This window comes from Giraffa tippelskirchi, chromosome 3 (genome assembly GCF_054371585.1).
Source record: "Giraffa tippelskirchi isolate mGirTip1 chromosome 3, T2T-mGirTip1v1.2.pri, whole genome shotgun sequence".
NCBI lineage: Eukaryota > Metazoa > Chordata > Mammalia > Artiodactyla > Giraffidae > Giraffa > Giraffa tippelskirchi.
The window spans coordinates 74,208,753-74,227,535 of NC_137277.1; the positions used below are offsets into that span (position 1 = coordinate 74,208,753).

At 36.7% G+C, this 18,783-nt stretch overlaps 1 protein-coding gene across 1 annotated transcript in view; it reads right to left on the reverse strand.

The window, feature by feature from the left end:
- Positions 1-584: 584 nt before the first annotated feature.
- Positions 585-18,783, reverse strand: part of ZNF804A (zinc finger protein 804A) — a 322,666-nt gene continuing 304,467 nt past the window's right edge. Inside the window, exons 3-4 of the mRNA XM_081581063.1 lie at positions 5,542-5,672; positions 585-3,822 (exon numbers count right to left, since the gene is read on the reverse strand). Of these exons, the coding sequence (XP_081437189.1) occupies positions 585-3,822; positions 5,542-5,672 (3,369 nt within the window). The remainder of the gene's footprint in view (positions 3,823-5,541; positions 5,673-18,783) is intronic.

Genomic DNA, 18,783 nt, shown 5'->3' on the forward strand with positions numbered 1-18,783 from the left:
GATGGCTTTGCTGAGCCTCTGAGGTTCAGAGATACCAATAAAGAGAGGAAACAATATAAATTCAAGACCTATTGTTACTATACAATCCCCAGTGAAAACCAACTAAAAACAAGGGTTTGATTTACTTAAATATTTAACAAAAATTTATTGCAAGAGATATTTTTCACTGAATTTACAGTTTCAAGGAACATGGTACAAAACATAGTGCCATCAGCTTTGTTTAAACATTAAATAGGTGCAAATACACAAAGATTAAAAAAAATGAAGGGCATACTTTACAACATAAATTACAGTACTATAAATATATTTTATATACATTATACATACTCTTAAGACATCATTTTGATATACCGCATAGATTATATTGATTTTCAAACTATTCAGTGCCTTAATAATATTATATATCAGAAGGTTAAGAATTTATTTGCATCATTACACTTATAGTAAATGATTTCATATCAATGAAGCCATATTTTAGCTAGTTTATTTCCACCATTTAAATAGGCTATTATCCACTTGATGAGCATTAACACATATGGCAGTAGTTTTCACATGGATATTTTCTTTCCCTCTCATGGTGATGACTAGAATAGGGGCTGCAGTGGGATGACGGTAGGGTGAGGGGAGAGCAGTGAAGGGAAGAGGGCATGGGGCAAAGGTGGGAAAGCCAGATGGCCAGGATGAAGGACCGAAGCTGGGATGATTGGCATCTGAGGAGGAGCAACAAAAGTTGGCTGACTCCCAGGACAAAGCCTTGGTCCTACTGGTCCTACTGAGATCTGAGGTAATGATGTTCTGGTGAGAGCTGGGACCTGGGACAGAAACTGTTGGTGTGGTTGAAGCACTTTAAAGGTTCCTGCAGCTGCAGCTGCCGCTGCGGCTGCAGCAGCTGCCGCATGCTGTTGTAAAACAGTGTGGTGGATAGTAGTGACAGAGGTAGAACACAGGGGCTGCTGCAAAGGCAAAGGCTGCAGAGGTGTGCTGGGGGGTGGGAGGGGGGCTGGAGGAAAAGTGAACTTGACCTTGTTGGCCAGCATGTTTGGTGGTATGATGTGCTGGTATACTTCACATGGTAGATTTTTGAACTTGTCATGGTTTTCTATCGGAATCAATAATGCCTGTTCTGGTAAAGCTAATGGAGCCAGGATCTGCTCTGTTGTTACAAAGGTATGGCCACTGACATGTGCTTCTTTGAATGGCAATGGTGGTTGTGCATTAAGGATTCCTGAATTAAAACACAGCCACTCAGTTGATGCCTCATTCATCTTGCCTTGTGGAAGGGCTTCAGCCAGTTCATAATGACAAAGGTATGATTTAGGTTGTGACTGTCTAAAGTTCCTTTCAATATTAGGCACCTTGAAAGGAATTTGCTTTTCATTGATATTTGTATCCTCACTTCTTTCTTTGTGTTCAAGCAAGGTACTGTCCATTTCTTCTTTTGCTGGGTCACTAACTGTATAGGTTGATGTGGTGGGTTCACTGGCAATCTCTGACAGTTCACCAGAAGTGGTCTCCATTACAACCTGCTTAGTTTCATCATTGGTTTCAGAAGGAAGAGGACTGCTGGTGGGCAAAGCCAGTTTATTTTCTACTTGGTCTAGTTGTTCTGAGTTCCTTTTGACATCTGAAGTTTCCTGTGGTTTTATTTCCTCTTTTCCATCTTCACTTATTATTTTATCCTGGTGATGTAAGGAAGAATTGCCTTTCTTGGGATAACCTGTTTTCTCTTTGAGTTCCAAAGCTTCAAAACCCATGTGGAATCTACTTCTTTTTCTCCTCTGTTTCCTTTTAGGTTTGCAAGGAGCAGAAACATGGCGTGACCTCAAGAATTCTTCTGGTAGATAATTCTGTCGATTTAAACTTTCTTCTGAAGAATAAGAATATGAATGTTGTCTACGCTTTCGATGACATCTTTCTGATTCATTAATGAGAGAATTATAACCTCTTTTAACAGCCTGGCTGTGACTCATGCATTTCATTTCATTTTGAAGAACTAGGCATCTGTGATCATGACTACAGCTGGACATTTTAGCTTTCCAACTACAGTATGTTCTGGAGTATGTTAAATTATGTTTTGCAGAATGGATCATTGTTGAATTGGATTGTCCATTTAAGACAACTGAGCTGTTTTTACAGTAGTTTTTAGAACTGATAATATTATTATTGTATTCATTGTTCCAGGTTTTACATGTTTCTTCATTTTCACTTAAGTATATGGATGTTGATTTGGGCCTTTTATCAGGTAATTGCTGTGAGTCCAATAGTTGCTCTGCAGCTAAATATTGTTTTTCTGAAATTGTTTCCAGTAGACTTTTCCTAGTAGTATCAGCGTAACTACTTTCTGTTTCCATTTTGAAACGAGTTTCTGATTCTTTGGTTTTCTTTCCATAATTATGGTGACATAACTTTCTTTTTTTCTTTCTTCTACTTTTATGGAACCAGTGTTCATGAGTATTTTTCAATCTTATTTTGTTGTATTTCCCATCTAGAGCATCTGGCTTTATCTGATTTTTAGTAAAAGTATATTTTTTTGTTTTCCTGATTCTACAGGAAATATTTTTATACCTCTGACCCATAGTCTCATTTTTTCCAGAATCACAGCTATTGGAGACAGTATCATCAGCCAAATGAGGAGTGGCTTGGGTATGTCCATTTCTGCTACCTGCAATTTCATAATCAGTGAGTCCTGCCATAGCTGTATCCTTGCAATCCAAAACTGGGTTCTTGTAAATTTCTTCTCCCTTCTGCTGAGAAGAAAGATCACTTAAGGGCAGTTTATTTTTATCTAGCTTGTTGTTTAATTTAGTGGACTTGAAGTCAAAACAGAGAGGATTACAGCTATAGGAAATTGATGGTTGAGTGGTGGTGTATGTCAGCATTTCTGATGGCCACTGAAGAACTGTGGATCTATCTTTGTTAAGTACGGGTATAAATGGCTCACATGCTCTTTTATATAAATCTTTTTTTTTATGTAAGGTTATATTATCCTCTTCAGAATTTACAGGGGTCAACATGTACAGAACGTGATTTTTATTTTCAGCTTCAATCGTGGATGCCACATTGCCCTTAACAGTTTCCTCGATGGTAGCCTGCAAAGACATGTTGTCATTAGCCATATCAAGAACTACGGATTTATTTCCTAGCAATTCAGAAGTGTTACCATTTATAGGTATGTCTTTATTAATAAGAACATCTTCTGGTGAAATCTGATCTGCTGAAGGGACTGAATTTTGACAATTATCTGCATCAGATGATGAAGGGAGCTGAAACTGGCAAAATGGAGGTAATAATAATGGATCTTTTTCACTAGAAACTTCTTTCATCTCTTGAGTTTGAGCAGTTTCTTTGTCAGTGCACATTCCCTCTGGTGGATGAAAAGAGTTTGTTTTCTCCACGGAATTCAAAAGCACATCTGTTGGTGAAGATAGTTGAAGATGACAAGCACCCGGGACAAATCTACTTTTTCTGCTAAATCCTTTTTCCGCAGAGGCATCATCATTGTATTCAGAGAAGGCTGCAGCTGAGGACTCCAGTTTCACGGATGCTTTCTTTGGAAATGCAAAAGAAAAGCCAATTTTGTGTCTGTGAATTCCCTGGGCTTGATCTTCAAGTTGGTTATTTTTGGCCGTATAACTCTTTGTGCTTTCTGGATCTGCAGCAAGAGTGGTAACATCTTTAGCCTTCTCTTGGCTATGAATCAAAGTGCATTTAAAATCTTCCTGGTTATTAACTGAATCCACAACAGCTCTTTGGGAAATTTCATTACAATTTTCTCTCACAGTAACAGTCGTTGACTTGAACATAGGACCACTTCCAGGAGCACTACAGAAAGAAACAAAAATATGTTTTCAGATAAGACACTTTTGAGGAAAAACACGCATTTACATCTTAGAAATATCATAAGATTTTTTTTCAAGTTCTTAAATCTTTGTAAGATAATTACATTCATGTAGTGCAATTGACTTCCATAGTATCACAATTTAATTTAGTTATTGGATATTGTTTGGGATCACTTGGAGATGACCTCTTGAAGGTAATTTTAGAGCTATTAACAGCAATGGTCAAAAACTTTCAGCCAGTGTTTCCAGACTAAAAATTTTTTTTACCCCCATGGCTTTTTCAGTGACACTTTGGAATTCAGAATTCTCTTAAAAAATACTTTTAACTCACAAATACTTAATATCATTGTCCTATATGGAGAATATGAAGAAAGTTAAAAGGAAAACTCTCAGTCATGATGTAAACAGGACTGGGAATTCAGTTCAACAATTCAATTCAACCAATGCTCATCGAGCGTCTGTCAAGACTAGGTGATATGCTCAATGAGAGCTGTTAAGTCTTTTGGAATTGCCATTCTTAATATTTAAAAATTACCCTGAAGTTATCCATTATACCATTATATAGAATAGAAATAGGTTGTGGTTTCCATTTATTTGGCATCACCGGATACCATAAATAGTGAGTTTTTATAAAAAAGAACTATACTGTCTGGCACATAAACAAAGAACTAACTAAATATCACCTTTGCCCCAAGAGAATCATGCTGTGCAGAATTTTCCCTGCTTTTCTAAAATGTTAGTTTCTGAGAGGTAATAAGTGGTCTCAAAATTTTTAATCAAATTATTTCTTTAAACTTTAACACAATGTACTGGTTCACTGTCTTGTATGACATTAAGAAACACCACTAATTCTTAATTTGCATCTCGTTAGAGGCACCAAATTATTGGGAAAAACATGTGTGTGTATGTAAGGTGAAATATGTAGTGTATGCTAAGAAAAGTAACTTAGATAAGAAGTTTTGCTTCTTCTGTACATGTCTTAAAATCAAGTCTATTTCTCTTAAAATATTATACTTTACATTTGCAAAGGCTACTTATGGGACATTAAATTACACAGGTACTATAATAGTCTGAAATGTAAACTTGCAGTTGTATGATTTTTCATTTTTTACTACACAGAATAAAAATACCTGGTTGGTATAATTGAATAGCAGTTATGTTTGGTTTTAACAGTTTACTATAGGATTCCAGATATATTTACACTTTATTTTGACTTTTAAAATCTGACATCTCAAACAATGTTTTGATACATCAGTATTCCCTAACACTATTTCTCTTTCTCCTTCCATATGTATTCTTAAAGATCATTTCAAGTAAAAGTTCTCCAAATTTTCAATTAAAAAATAACTTCCTCTTAGAACTCTACTTATAACAAGGGCTATAAGATGGTGCTTACATCTCTTCTTCAATCAAATGTTTCGAATTTCACTAAGAGATAGAATGGCTTTCTATTAACACAACTTGATAAATAATGTACAATTAATTTTTAGAAACTAAAATTGCAGCAATTTGGCTTTTTATTGAAATGTGCATTAAACAGAGGTTGCCTAAATCTCAAACTCAATTTACTGTTCACAGGCCGCAGAAAGTTATGAAAATGTGATTGTCTTATTCTGAGTACAGAAATAAATAGATTTGTGCCCTTTATTCATTTCCTTTTTTTGTCATCATGTTTTAAGAAAACATTTTACTGCACACTCACCACACAGTTTCCTTTCTTAGCTCAGCCAGCTTGTGCAGGCGTTGGAGTGCCTTTTCCTGTTTTCTTTCATCTTTCCTGGCTTTAGATGCTACATTTCGAGCAAATTCCCTTTGTTTCAGTTCTTTGAGCCTCTATTAAAATACGAAAATGATTAATAGCATTTGAGTCTATGGTAATGTCAAAGTTACTATTATTGTTATTGAAATTTTCTAACGCATCATTTTTTATCTCATCTAAGGAAAGTACAGCATTTGTGACAATCTACTTCTAACAAAATATGTTCTTGCAATTTTGGCTTGTAAAAAAAGTGCCAAAACACATCATTACATGGTATTAAAGGTATACCTATGCCTTAATAAATTGGAAATTTTATCTTTGCTTATTGATTGTTGCCTGCAAAGGTTCTCTGCCTAATTCAGATGAAGTGTTGGAGTCTTGTGCGTGCATGCGTGCTAAGTCGCTTCAGTCGTGTCCGACTCTGTGCCATCCTATGGATTGTAGTTCCCCAGGTTCCTCTGTTCATGGGCTTCTCCAAGCAAGAATACTGGAGTGGGTTGCCATGTCTTCCTCCAGGGGATCTTCCCAACTCAGGGACTGAACCTGTATCTCTTACGACTCCTGCATTGGCAGGCAAGTTCCTTAACACTAGCACCATCTGGGAAGCTGTTGGAGTCTTAAAAAAAAAAAAAAAAACAACTAATTTTTAAAACAAATCCAATTAGCTTGTGTATTTTAGTTATGTGTAATAAATTCCATCATTTTAAAATTTGTATTAGAGTACGGTTGCTTTACAATATTGTGTCACTTTCTACTGTGCAGGAAAATTAATCAGCCATATGTATACATATATCCCCTCTTTTTTGGATTCCCTTCCTATTTAGGTCACCAAAGAGCACTAAGTAGTTTCTTGTGCTATACAATAGGTTCACTTTAGTTATCTATTTTATACATAGCAATGTATATATGTCAATACCAATCTCCCAATTCATCCCACCCCTCCTTCCTTTCTTGGTGTCCTACATTTGTTCTCAATGTCTATGTCTCTATTTCTGCTGATATGCTCTATATTAGAAAGGTACCTGATCTTTTTCATATTTTCTAAGAGTAAATGTCTTACATGAATCTACAAGGCAAATTCCCACTAATAATGTGATTTAAAATAATCCTTTCCCTCAAATATCAGGCATATTTCTCAAATAATTCAAGATCTAGGAAGAAAATTAACAGTATTTTTGTGAAAATTCTTTTTACATTGAGCATGTGTTTCATCTTTATTAAAGGAGCTGAGGTTTGGGACTGAAGGGCAGAAGAATAACATGTCAAGTTGAATAGAACTGATAAATAGCCATGCATGTGGCATGATTTAAGAGATACCAAAGTGGTCCCATGCCCCAAATATTTTCACTATAGTCTTTAACAGAAAGAGTGTACAGCCATTAAAAACTTAAAAAAAAATTTTTTTAAAGTACTGTTTTTTCCTGTGGAACTCATGTCATGCCATCATGATATATCAGAATCTTAAAATAGGACTTTAAGGGAATAAAGCATATCCTAACCAAATTTCCATGAAGTGATTGAACAAAAATTTTTGAGATAATTTGCATTGACATATTTGTGAAGGAGTTTATTTAGAGCTGAATTTAAATAAAAATAAAGACCATGTCATAAATGTCTAACTTGTGCTAGTTTCATAAAAGTAAAATTTTGACATATTATTGCAATGGCACCCCACTCCAGTACTCTTGCCTGGAAAATCCCATGGACGGAGGAGCCTGGTAGGCTACAGTCCATGGGGTCGCTGAGAGTCGGACACGACTGAGCGACTTCACTTTCACTTTTCCCTTTCATGCACTGGAGAAGGAAATGGCAACCCACTCCAGTATTCTTGCCTGGAGAATCCCAGGGATGGCGGAGCCTGGTGGGCTGCCGTCTATGGGGTCGCACAGAGTCGGACACGACTGAAGCGACTTAGCAGCAGCAGCAGCATTGCATTGATATAACAAAAGTAGCCACAATTTTATAACACATATTCAACCATTTATTGATTTTCAAAATGTGTAGAGTTAGAGTATAATAGGGCAAGAAAGTTTTAATTCTAAATTTTAAATGTTCATGGTCTTGGTTATCTCTGTCTCCTAAAATCTTGCTGCTGCTAAGTCACTTCAGTCGTGTCCGACTCTGTGCGACCCCATAGACGACAGCCCACCAGGCTCCGCCGTCCCTGGGATTCTCCAGGCAAGAATACTGGAGTGGGTTGCCACTTTCTTCTCCAGTGCCTGAAAGGGAAAAGGGAAAGTGAAGTCGCTCAGTCGGGTCCGACTCTTAGCGACCCCATGGACTGCAGCCTACCAGGCTCCTCCGTCCATGGGATTTTCCAGGCAAGAGTACTGGAGTGGGGTGCCATCTTGAGGTCATATCAAAATTCATTCAACAACTTATTGATCACCAGCAGTGGTTACTCTGTTAAATGGCTAGGATATTTTAGAAAAGGTAAAAGATACTTTTTTACCTTTATTTGGTGTGTATGTGTGTGTGTGTGTCTGTGACTGTATGGGTGGACAAGTGAGTGTATATTTATATACATTTCACAGAAATAGGGAGAAAACGCACACAGGAAAAGATAATGGCAATCAGTGGTTGAGGAAATCTTTTTGTGACCTATGACGACACTACAGGGGTGCACCCAAATCCCTAGGCAGGCCACCTGAGAAAAACCACATCTGACCTAGGTTTTAAAGGATGTAAAAACATGAAGAAGAAGGGTTGAATGTTGGAAGTGGGAGGATATTTCAGAGGAAATAAAACAGTTTTGTATAGCATAGAAATAAGAGCATGCAGATTCTGAAAAAAATGCATGATTTAAAGAAGGATGGCTACAGCAGAGTGTATGTGTGGAAGTAGCAAGACTTAATGAATTAAAAGGTCCAATCAAATCCTGGGGGACCCTGTCTAACATGACTTAATGTAGAAAACATTAAGGGGAGTTTAAACAATTCAATGTCACAATAGGATTTTCTTTTTATTTTGTTTTGCCACGATACAGTTTTCATTTTATGAAGATTCTTTTGGCATCGGTATGCATGAAATTTTGCCATGGAGTAAAATTAAAGACAAAGTGACCAATAAATAGAATTTTACAATGAACCAGCTGAAAACATTAAAAACCTTTTCTAAAGGAGTTACAGTGGAGAGAAAAAGTAGAATTAGTGATTTATTGGGTGTGCATAATTGAATGACCTAAAAGATACGCATTACCTTTACTGAGAAATAACACCTGCCATTGCAAGAAATAGACAGTCAATCAAGAGAGGGTTTGGATTAGGAGGAGGATGCTAAGAGAGAATTTGAAGAAAACAGAAGATAAATTCTCTAAAATAAACATTTTAAAAATCAAAGTGCCAAGTGAAATAAGGCAAGAATGCTGCAATATCAATGAAAGAACTAACAACTAACATTCAAAGTTTTTAAGAAGTTCTATTTATACATAGCAATATTTTAGCAATCAGACATAATTATTTTTCCTACTAGATCCTTAGGGAAGCTGATACAATTAAGAAAAATAGATGACTATTTTTAATAAAATTTTTAGAATAAATGTTAATTTCTGTTATGTATGTTATATATGTATATATATGCAAGTTAAAAGTATAATGCTTCTAACAAGAGGCAAAGCTTTTCTAAAGCAAGTATATGAAATTGCTAAGAATCCACTATTTACTGTTTCAAATTAACCATCATGATTTTACTTACTTCATTTCTACTGACATAGTAGTTAAATATAAAGGAGTCTGTCAATTTTCAAATGCCAAACAGTTGTGATATAACTGTGAAATAACTGAGTAATTGACATGGCAGAATCAGCTCCTAAATGATGATTTAGAGAAGAATGCAAATGTTGTTTTTGTCTTGTAGAGGTTGTCAGTTCAGTTCGGTTCAATCACTCAATCATGTTCGAATCTTTGCAACTCCATGGACTGCGGCACTCCAGGCCTCCCTGTCCATCACCAACTCCTGGAACCTACTCAAACTCATGTCCATTGAGTCGGTGATGCCATCCAACCATCTCATCCTCTGTCGTCCCATTCTCCTCCTGCCTTCAATCTTTTCCAGCATCAGGTTCTTTTCAAATGAGTCAGTTCTTCACATCAGGTGGCCAAAATATTGGAGTTTCAGCTTCAGCATCAATCCTTCCAATGAATATTGAGGACTGATTTCCTTTAGGATGGACTCGTTGGATCCACCAAACTACATTCAAGTGTTGCTATTGATCTCAATCTCCCTCTATATACATAAAATTTTTATTTCAGTGATAGATTTCCTAATATCAAGGTAAATAAACTTGACTAATATTTAGGGACTACTTAGTTGTAGAGGTTACATGTGCTGTGTGTGCTCAGACATGCCGACTCTTTCTGACCCTATGGACTGTAGCCTGCCAGATTCCTCTGTCCAAGGGATTCTCTGGGAAAGAAGACTGGAGTGGGTTGCCATTTCCTTCTGCAGGGGATTTTCATGACCAAAGATCAAATTAGAGCCTCCTGCATCTCCTGCATTGGCAGGCAGATTATTTCACCACTGAGCCACCCGGGAAGATGCAGAGGTTATAGGTCTGGCCAAATATTTTGGTCAGTTTTAGGATAGAATTTATCAGTCTTTATATCCTTTCTTGCATTTTTCTGCAGCAAAATAAAGTCCTATATGATATTTTATAACTGTAAGAGTGATTTTGAAAGGTAAAAAAATAGAAACCAAGTGAATTCTTCTGAGAATGCCAAATGGAAAGAAAACTTAAGTTCCACACAAAGGAATATACAAGATTATACTGGCGAGGCTTATGGAAATATCAATGCTATCAAAAGTTTCCTCAACAATTTATTGAGAATCACTCCAAAAAAATTCTTGGTGATAAATGTCAAGACAGGAATGACAGTCAGCAAGAATTAGAAAATTAAAAGTATGTTAAAAGGAACTTGTGGGAGGATGCGGTCTGTCTACTGCATTGCAAAATAAATTGTAATGTATGCTCACATATAATTCAATATATACTTTGAAAATATGCACTAAAGAAAGAAAAAACAGAAATCAATATTCTTTGGTTATGATACCATCTCAGAGGGTCTATTCTACTTTCCCACTGATTTACTTCTCTTAGTCTATAGAGAAACAGAATGTCACAAGGGCAACACAGGTCATTAATCCTCAGATATGGTCTCAGGAAAATCCATGGAGTTGGATGGTTGGGAAAGTTATAATGATCCTGGCCTCAAGTTAGTGATGGTGTTTAGAGAGTGGCAAAGTTTTAATCAATGTGAGAAATAGAGAAAAAGCGAGACAGAGAAAAATAGCACTTAAATGACTCATCAGTTTGTGTTTAAACATTTAGATAAATTACATTGTTTTACAATTGCAAACCAAACTTTCATGAACATCCTTATATGTATATTGTGTACACCTGTCTAATTACACCCAAAAGACAGGTTCCTACAAGAAACACTAAAATAAAAGATCAAAATGCACATTTTTGAGATTGTCCAAACCGCTGTACATAGCTTTATACCATCATTGCACTGCTTCCAACAGTATATGAGAATATGAGTATATGAGTATATGAGAACCTATCCAATACTGGGCAGAATCCCTCAAAATTTGTTTAATTTAGAGGGATGACAGACAATAAGTGATATATTATATGTATCATGATATACTTATTGACAGTCAATAAGTGATATATGATTTAATGTTTTGCTATAATTCAACTGCTTACTAGGAAGTGGAAATATTTTTAGATACATATCAGCCACCTGTATTCATTTACAATTAATACTGTTCCTTAAAATTTATTACACAGTATTATATACATTACTTTGAAAATAAGCATGAAAGCAAACAGAGCTAGCCTTATTATCCATATTTAGAGATGACAAAACTAAAGTTAAGCAAATTTTAGACTTGGTCACAGTTGTGTGCAAGTGGTAGAACCAGACTGGAATCAGGATTTCCGGGAACATTTCATGTGATTTATCTCCTATGTTTACTCTGCAATGTTATTCAAGATGCCTAACTCTTTAGGTCAGGTTCATTGGGATGTATTGCAGATATTCATTTATCTTTCAGCAAATACTTCTTGAGTGCCCATTACCTGTCAGCTGCTAGTCTAAGCACTGTTGATATATCTGTGACAAAAGAGGATAAAAGCTCTGTTCGTTGCATGAATTTTTTTGTCATAGTTGAGAGAAACATACGTTAAAACTTATAAATAAGTCAGTTGTATAGTATAGTAGATAGTGAAAAGTGCTGTGGATGAAATGAATTTAAGCTGAGGGTGTAGGAAGTAAGGACTTCCCAGGTGGCTCAGATGGTAAAAAAATCAGCTTGCAATGCGGGAGACCTGCATTTGATCCCTGGGTTGGGAAGATCCCCTAGAGGAGGGCATGGCAACCCACTCTAGTACTCTTGCCTAGAGAATCCCCATGGACAGAGGAGCTTGGCAGGCTACAGTCCATGGGGCCACAATTTCAAATAGAGTGATTAGGGAAGGTTTTCTATTAGGCTTATTCTCTATTTCTGTTTAAAAAATTACCACAAATTTAACAGCTATGAACAGCATGCATTATTATCTCCATATTTCTGTAGATGAATATGCCTGTTCTGTGCTCAATCAAGTTGTTTATCAAGATGTTTTCTCATCTGGAGACTTGTGTTGGAAAAAATCATCTCACAACCTCCCTAGGGTTGTTGGTAGAGTTAATTTCCTTGTGTTTGTGGGACTGAGAACCCCAACTTCATACTGGCTGTGAGCCAGGGCTACTCTGGTAACACTCTGCACACTCTGCTGGTAACAGAAATCAACACTGAGTCCCCAAGATGGCATTGTTCCTTTGAGTGATCAGCCATTAGCTGGTGGCAGGTTAATTACAGTGGGCAGCATTCTTTCAAAAAACAAAAAGAGGAAGTAGTTTTGCTCTTCCTGCAACAGATATTTACTCTGGATATGAACTTACCTTCCCAGGAACACTTCTGTCAAAATTACAGTCTATGTGGACTTCCTTGGTTGTCCAGTGGTTAAGAATCTGCCTTGTAATGCAGGGGTTGCAGGTTTAATCCCTGGCTGGGGAACTAAGATCCCGCATGCTGCAGAGCAACTAAGCCTGTGCATCACAACTAGAGAGTCTGTGAGAGGCAAGGAAAAGATGCCACATGATGCAGTGAGAATCCTGTGTGCCTCAACTAGGACCCAATGCAGTCAAATAAACAAATAAAATTAAAAACAGCAGCAACTGCAAACTATGGACCTATAGAATGCCATTTCCATCATTATGTACTCCACATTTATTATCATTGTTCTGATTAAGAAACTCTCTTCACAGCACAGAAAGAAAAAGTGTGGAAATGGGCCCATGCTCATAGAATTCACTGGTCTTACCATGTTCCCCACTGTTTTGAAGTAGCTGGTTTGAAAGAATGGTGGAACGACCTTTAGAAGGCTCAGTTATATCTAGAGTTAAGTTGTTAGGTGTTGATACCTAGCAGGGTTGGAGCAATGTTCTCCAAGAGGCTGTATGTCCTCTGAACTAGTGTCCAATATATAGTGCTATTTTTCTCATAACCAGCTGAAGGATTCAAAAATCAAGGGGAAGAAATTGAGGTGGCATCACTCACTACTACCCCTAGTGGTCCACTAGCAAAATCTTTGATTTCTGTATCCACAACTTTATGCTTTTCTGTCCTAGAAGTCTTAGTTCCAAATTGGAGAATAATTCCACCCAGGAGATACACCAATTATTCCACTGAATTGGAAATTAAATTTTTTACTTTGCTGCTTTGGGCTTTTTCTACTGAATCAACGTACAAAGCAACATGCTATGCTGGGTGAAATGACTGTTCCTGATCACCAAGGAGACAATGAACTACTAGCCACAATACTGGTGAGGAAAGTTATGTCTGGAATACAGGAGATCCATTTTGGTGTCCCAGAGTTATCATGCCCTGTGATTAAAGAAGGTCAATGAAAAACTACAACAACTCAATCCAGAAAGTACTAGTAATGGTCCAGTCCCCTCAGGAATGAAGCTTTGAGTCATGGAAAATACCATGATCAGCTAAGATGCTTGTTGAGAGCAAAGGGAATGAGTAGTGGAATAAAGCAGTTATAAATATCAACTATGAACACATGACTAGTTATATTAATTAATATAATTGTCATGGGTATTTCTTCCTCATTTAGTTATGAAATACATATACATTTTCTTGGTCCCATCACTTCATGGGAAATAGATGGGGAAACAGTGGAAACAGTGTAAGACTTTATTTTTTTGGGCTCCAAAATCGCTGCTGATGGTGATTGCAGCCATGAAATTAAAAGACGTTTACTCCTTGGAAGGAAGGTTATGACCAACCTAGATAGCATATTGAAAAGCAGAGACATTACTTTGCCAACAAAGGTCTGTCTAGTCAAGGCTATGGTTTTTCCAGTGGTCATGTATGGATGTGAGAGTTGGACGGTGAAGAAAGCTGAGCGCTGAAGAATTGATGCTTTTGAACTGTGGTGTTGGAGAAGACTCTTGAGAGTCCCTTGGACTGCAAGGAGATCCAACCAGTCCATCCTAAAGGAGATCAGTCCTGGGTGTTCATTGGAAGGACTGATGTTGAAGCTGAAACTCCAATACTTTGGCCACCTCATGCAAAGAGTTGGCTCATTGGAAAAGACCCTAATGCTGGGAAGGATTGGGGGCAGGCAGAGAAGGTGACGACAGAGGATGAGGTGGTTGGATGGCATCACTGACTCAATGGACATGGGTTTGGGTAGACTCCAGGAGTTGGTGATGGACAGGGAGGCCTGGCATGCTGCGATTCATGGGGTCGCAGAGTCGGACATGACTGACAGACTGAACTGATACATTTTCTTTCTTCATTTATTCTCTTATCATATAAGATATATGGAATTTATATCTTAGTATTTAAGTAACAGGATTGCAAGAAGAGCTAACATTACTGAAGAATTTTAATCCTCTTCTGGGGAGCAAATCAGTGCATTTTCAGTTGTATACAGGATACATTTATTTTAGGAAGCATATTACCTACTGTTGTCTTTGTTTAGACATTAAGCATAATTTAAGGGGATATCATGAGTTTGAGCAAGCTCCAGGAGTTGGTGATGGATAGGGAAGCCTGGCTTGCTGCAGTCTATGGGGTAGCAAAGTTGGACATGACAGAGCGAGTGAACTGAACTAAAGGAGATATCTATGGGTGCCAAAGTGATGAGGGAAAGACTTAAGATAGTTCACTGTGTGTGTCAAGCTGGCTAGGCCACAATACCCAGATATTTGGTCAAATACCAGACTAGATGTCAGATGCCACTGTGAAGAAAATTTTTAGATGAGATTAACATTTAAATCAGTGTATTTTAGATACTAATCTCATCTAAGATCATTTTTGCATGAGATAAACATTAAATCAGATGAGTAGTAAGATTTATTCCTTAAATCCTAGTAAAGCAGATTACTCTCCATAATGTGGGTGGGCTTCATTCAGTCTGTTACAGACAGTCTTTAGACTTTAGACTACAACATCAGCTCTTAGGTTTCCAACCTGGCAGATTTTGGACTTGTCAGCTCCCACAGTGTGTGAGCCAATTCTTCAAAAGAAGTGAACAGATAGAGAGACTGATAGATAGATAAATAGATATATTCTATTAGCTCTATTGGCTTCCCTCATAGCTCAGTCGGTAAAGAATCTGCCTGCAATGCAGGAGACCCCAGTTTGATTCCTGGGTCAGGAAGATTCCTTGGAGAAGGAAATGGCAACCCACTCCAGTATTCTTGCCTGGAGAATCCCATGGACAGAGGAGCCTGGCAGGCTACAGTCCACGGGGTCCATGTTGGATGCGACTTAGTGACTAAAGAGAGAGAGAGATTAGCTCTGTTTCTCTGGCAAACCCTGATTAATACAGGTTTTCACCAGAAGATGGGTATCTAGATATGATATTTGTGGTGAACAATTCAAATTGCCTTCACATTATATCCTTACATCCTTCTAATTCATTAGTAGAATTCCAATTTTGGGGGAGGGACAGAAGGATATTCAATTAAAATAATGAAAATTTCAACCTCCCTGAAATGTGTGGGTATGTGACACGAGCCTCACTAATGGAATTGTAAGCAGATGCCTCTGAGGAGCATATACCTAAAAAACAAGTCTCATTAAAAAAATATATATATATATATATGTTTTTTTAACTATGTTTTTCACTTCCTACTCATGCGTAATTGTGAGTCTTAGATGGAAAACAACCATCTTTTCAGCTGCAAGGCTGTCAGCTTGACAGAGGAGGCCTAGATTCTGAAGATAGCAAAGCAAAAAATAAAAAAGATTCCCCCTCCCCTAATAGCATCATTGAATTATGTATTATACTAGGATGGATTACCTATGTAGCTTGTAAAAAATAAGAAAAGCCAGCTTTACCTGATTTTACTTTTATTTGCAGCTGAATGGAATCTTAGCTTTCTATACTGACTTACTAGTTATATGGCTGGATAATTAATTTCGTATTCTTAGAAATTAGTTCCCTCAGATGAAGTTGCTGATGATATCTAAAGTTCCTTCTAATTTTTACATTACAAGATTGATGTTTTCAACATCATTTTTTAAGATGGACTCAGTTTTTACCAAATAAAATATGTATTTAGAACAATAATAATAATTACCTTGTTAAATGTTTTCTCCACTACAGGTAAATCCATTACTCCTTTAAGTTAGTTCAATACTTCTGTTCCTATTTTCATATAGCTTAGTAAGTCAATATATTACCCAGTATTACTGTTTCCACAGGCTTAACATTTCCTTTAAATTCCTGAGAGTTGTTTCTGTCAAGAACTATTTTTAATGGGTTTTGAAAAATCTAAGTATGCTTTCTATCTTACACAGGGTAATACCTTCAAAGAATTACAACTCAATCACCATCTCTATTTCCTGAATCAATTAATCTCTCTTGGAAGACACCATGCACTGGGTTCTATTAGAATGTTAGCAAATACATTTCTTCAGGGAAGGTTAATATATTCAAGTGAATGGTATCACACTTCAATGTGTAATTTCCTTCTAGTCATTATTTAATCAATGGTTTTATGCTGAGTGAACCTGTGGAAGCTTCTTTTTAAAATTTCTTTTCCCATTACTATCATGAATGCATATCTTTTGGACTTTTCTCTTAGCAGCTTTAGAGGCATCTAATCTCTTAATGGCATATCGGATCTGAACAATATCTTTCCCCAAGGCCTCTCATTCTTTGGATTCTATTAGCTCAAGTTTCTCTTTATGGACAAAAACTCATTCTATTTCTAATATAAAAGTCATTGCAATCTGTATGTGTTATGTCTAAAACTGATTTTTCCAACCATTCAGTTCATTTTCTTAAGTGCTGGATCAGAAGTGTCTTGCACATTGTAAGTACTCATGAATGCTTGTCAAATTGAATTGGCAAAGGATTGCAGTGATTAACTTCTCATACAATAGGAGGCTTCGAAAATTTGTTAGCAAAAATCTCAATAAGATCTTTGGTATACAGACAAAGCAATGGAAGCTTGAGTTCAAGAAATATTGACACTTTTATTTTAAAAAATACACAAACAACTTCAGTAGCCAAAAGTATATTTAGAATTATGGTTCAATTTTATAAGGAAATACCATGCAGCTACCACCAGTAATGCTAAGAGTTTAATATATCCGGAATATTGTTGTATTATAATGCTAGTTTTTAAAATATCATGCTCATGATTTTGCAACATAAATGTATCTGTAACTATAGAGGGCTTCCCAGGTGGTGCTAGTGGTAAAGAATCCGTCTGCCAATGCAGGAAATGTAAGAGACACAGGTTTGACCCCTGGGTCCAGAAGATTCCCTGGAGAAGGGTGCGGCAACCCGCTACAGTATTCTTGCCTGGAGAATTCCATGGAGAGAAGAATCTGGCAGTCTACAGTCCATGGGGATGCACAGAGTCAGACACAACTGAAATGACTGAGCACAGCACATCAGCAGCTATAGAAGACTAAAAATGCTAGAAATACATAAATGTTAATGAATATTTTTCTTTGTAAGGTAAAATCAGAAATATTATACTTTTGTTTTCCATTATATGCTATTTTGCCATTTTGTTTCTTGTTAGCCTGTTTTACTTTGAGATTTTTAAATTTCAATTTGAAATATAAATAATAGATATACTTTAAGGCTGAAACAAAAATTATCATTGTACATATCCTCCTATCATACATTCATGTTTGTGTGTGCTTAGTCATTTAGTTGCGTTCAACTCTTTGTGACCCCATAGAATGTAGCCCGCCTGGCTCCTCTGTTCATGGAATTTTCCAGGCAAGAATAATGGCATTGATTGTCATTTCCTACTATAGAGTATCTTCCCAACCCAGTTATTGAACCTGCAGGTGGTTTCTTTACCACTAGTGCTATTTGGGAACCCCACACTCATGTTTATGGTCTAATAAATAGTGGTGCTAGTGGTAAAGAACCCACCTGCCAATGCAGGAGACATAAGAGATGCAGGTTTGATCCCTGGGATGGCATGCTCCCCTGGAGGAAGGCATGGCAATCCACTTCAGAAGTCTTGCCTGGAGAATCTCAGGACAGATGAGCCTGGCAGGCTATATAGTCCGTAGGGTCACAAACAGTCAGACATGACTGAAGTGACTTATCATACAAATAATTAGAATGTTCCAAATACTTCCAAGATCTCTGAACATACACAGGTAAATCATTATATGCAATACAAAAAGATAAAACAAATCTGTTGGAGTTTACATACATGATCTTTAACATTATGGAATAATTGTGGGTTGGTTAATATTTTAATCACCTTTTTGGCATATGTATGGTGGGAAAATAATATGTAGGGACAGTAGGACTCAAAATCTGTGAGAAATACTATATTACATTATATACAAATAGATATATACTTTTTCTTTTTCCCTCTGTTAATAATATTTTTATATATATAATTATGAAAGATTTATGATGTATTTATAATAAAAAATTGATAAAGAGTTAGCAAACTTCTTCTCTATAGAGTAATTTAACCTTGGTGTAACTTATAGTTGTTTCTTAGGCATATAATAAAGATGGAATATTGTGTTATTAGACAATTTTGCTTATAACTGGGTGGAAATAACTCTTATTTTGAAAACCGCATTTGAGCTGAGAAGAGTGTGAAGGATTTATTAATACTTGGTGGGAAG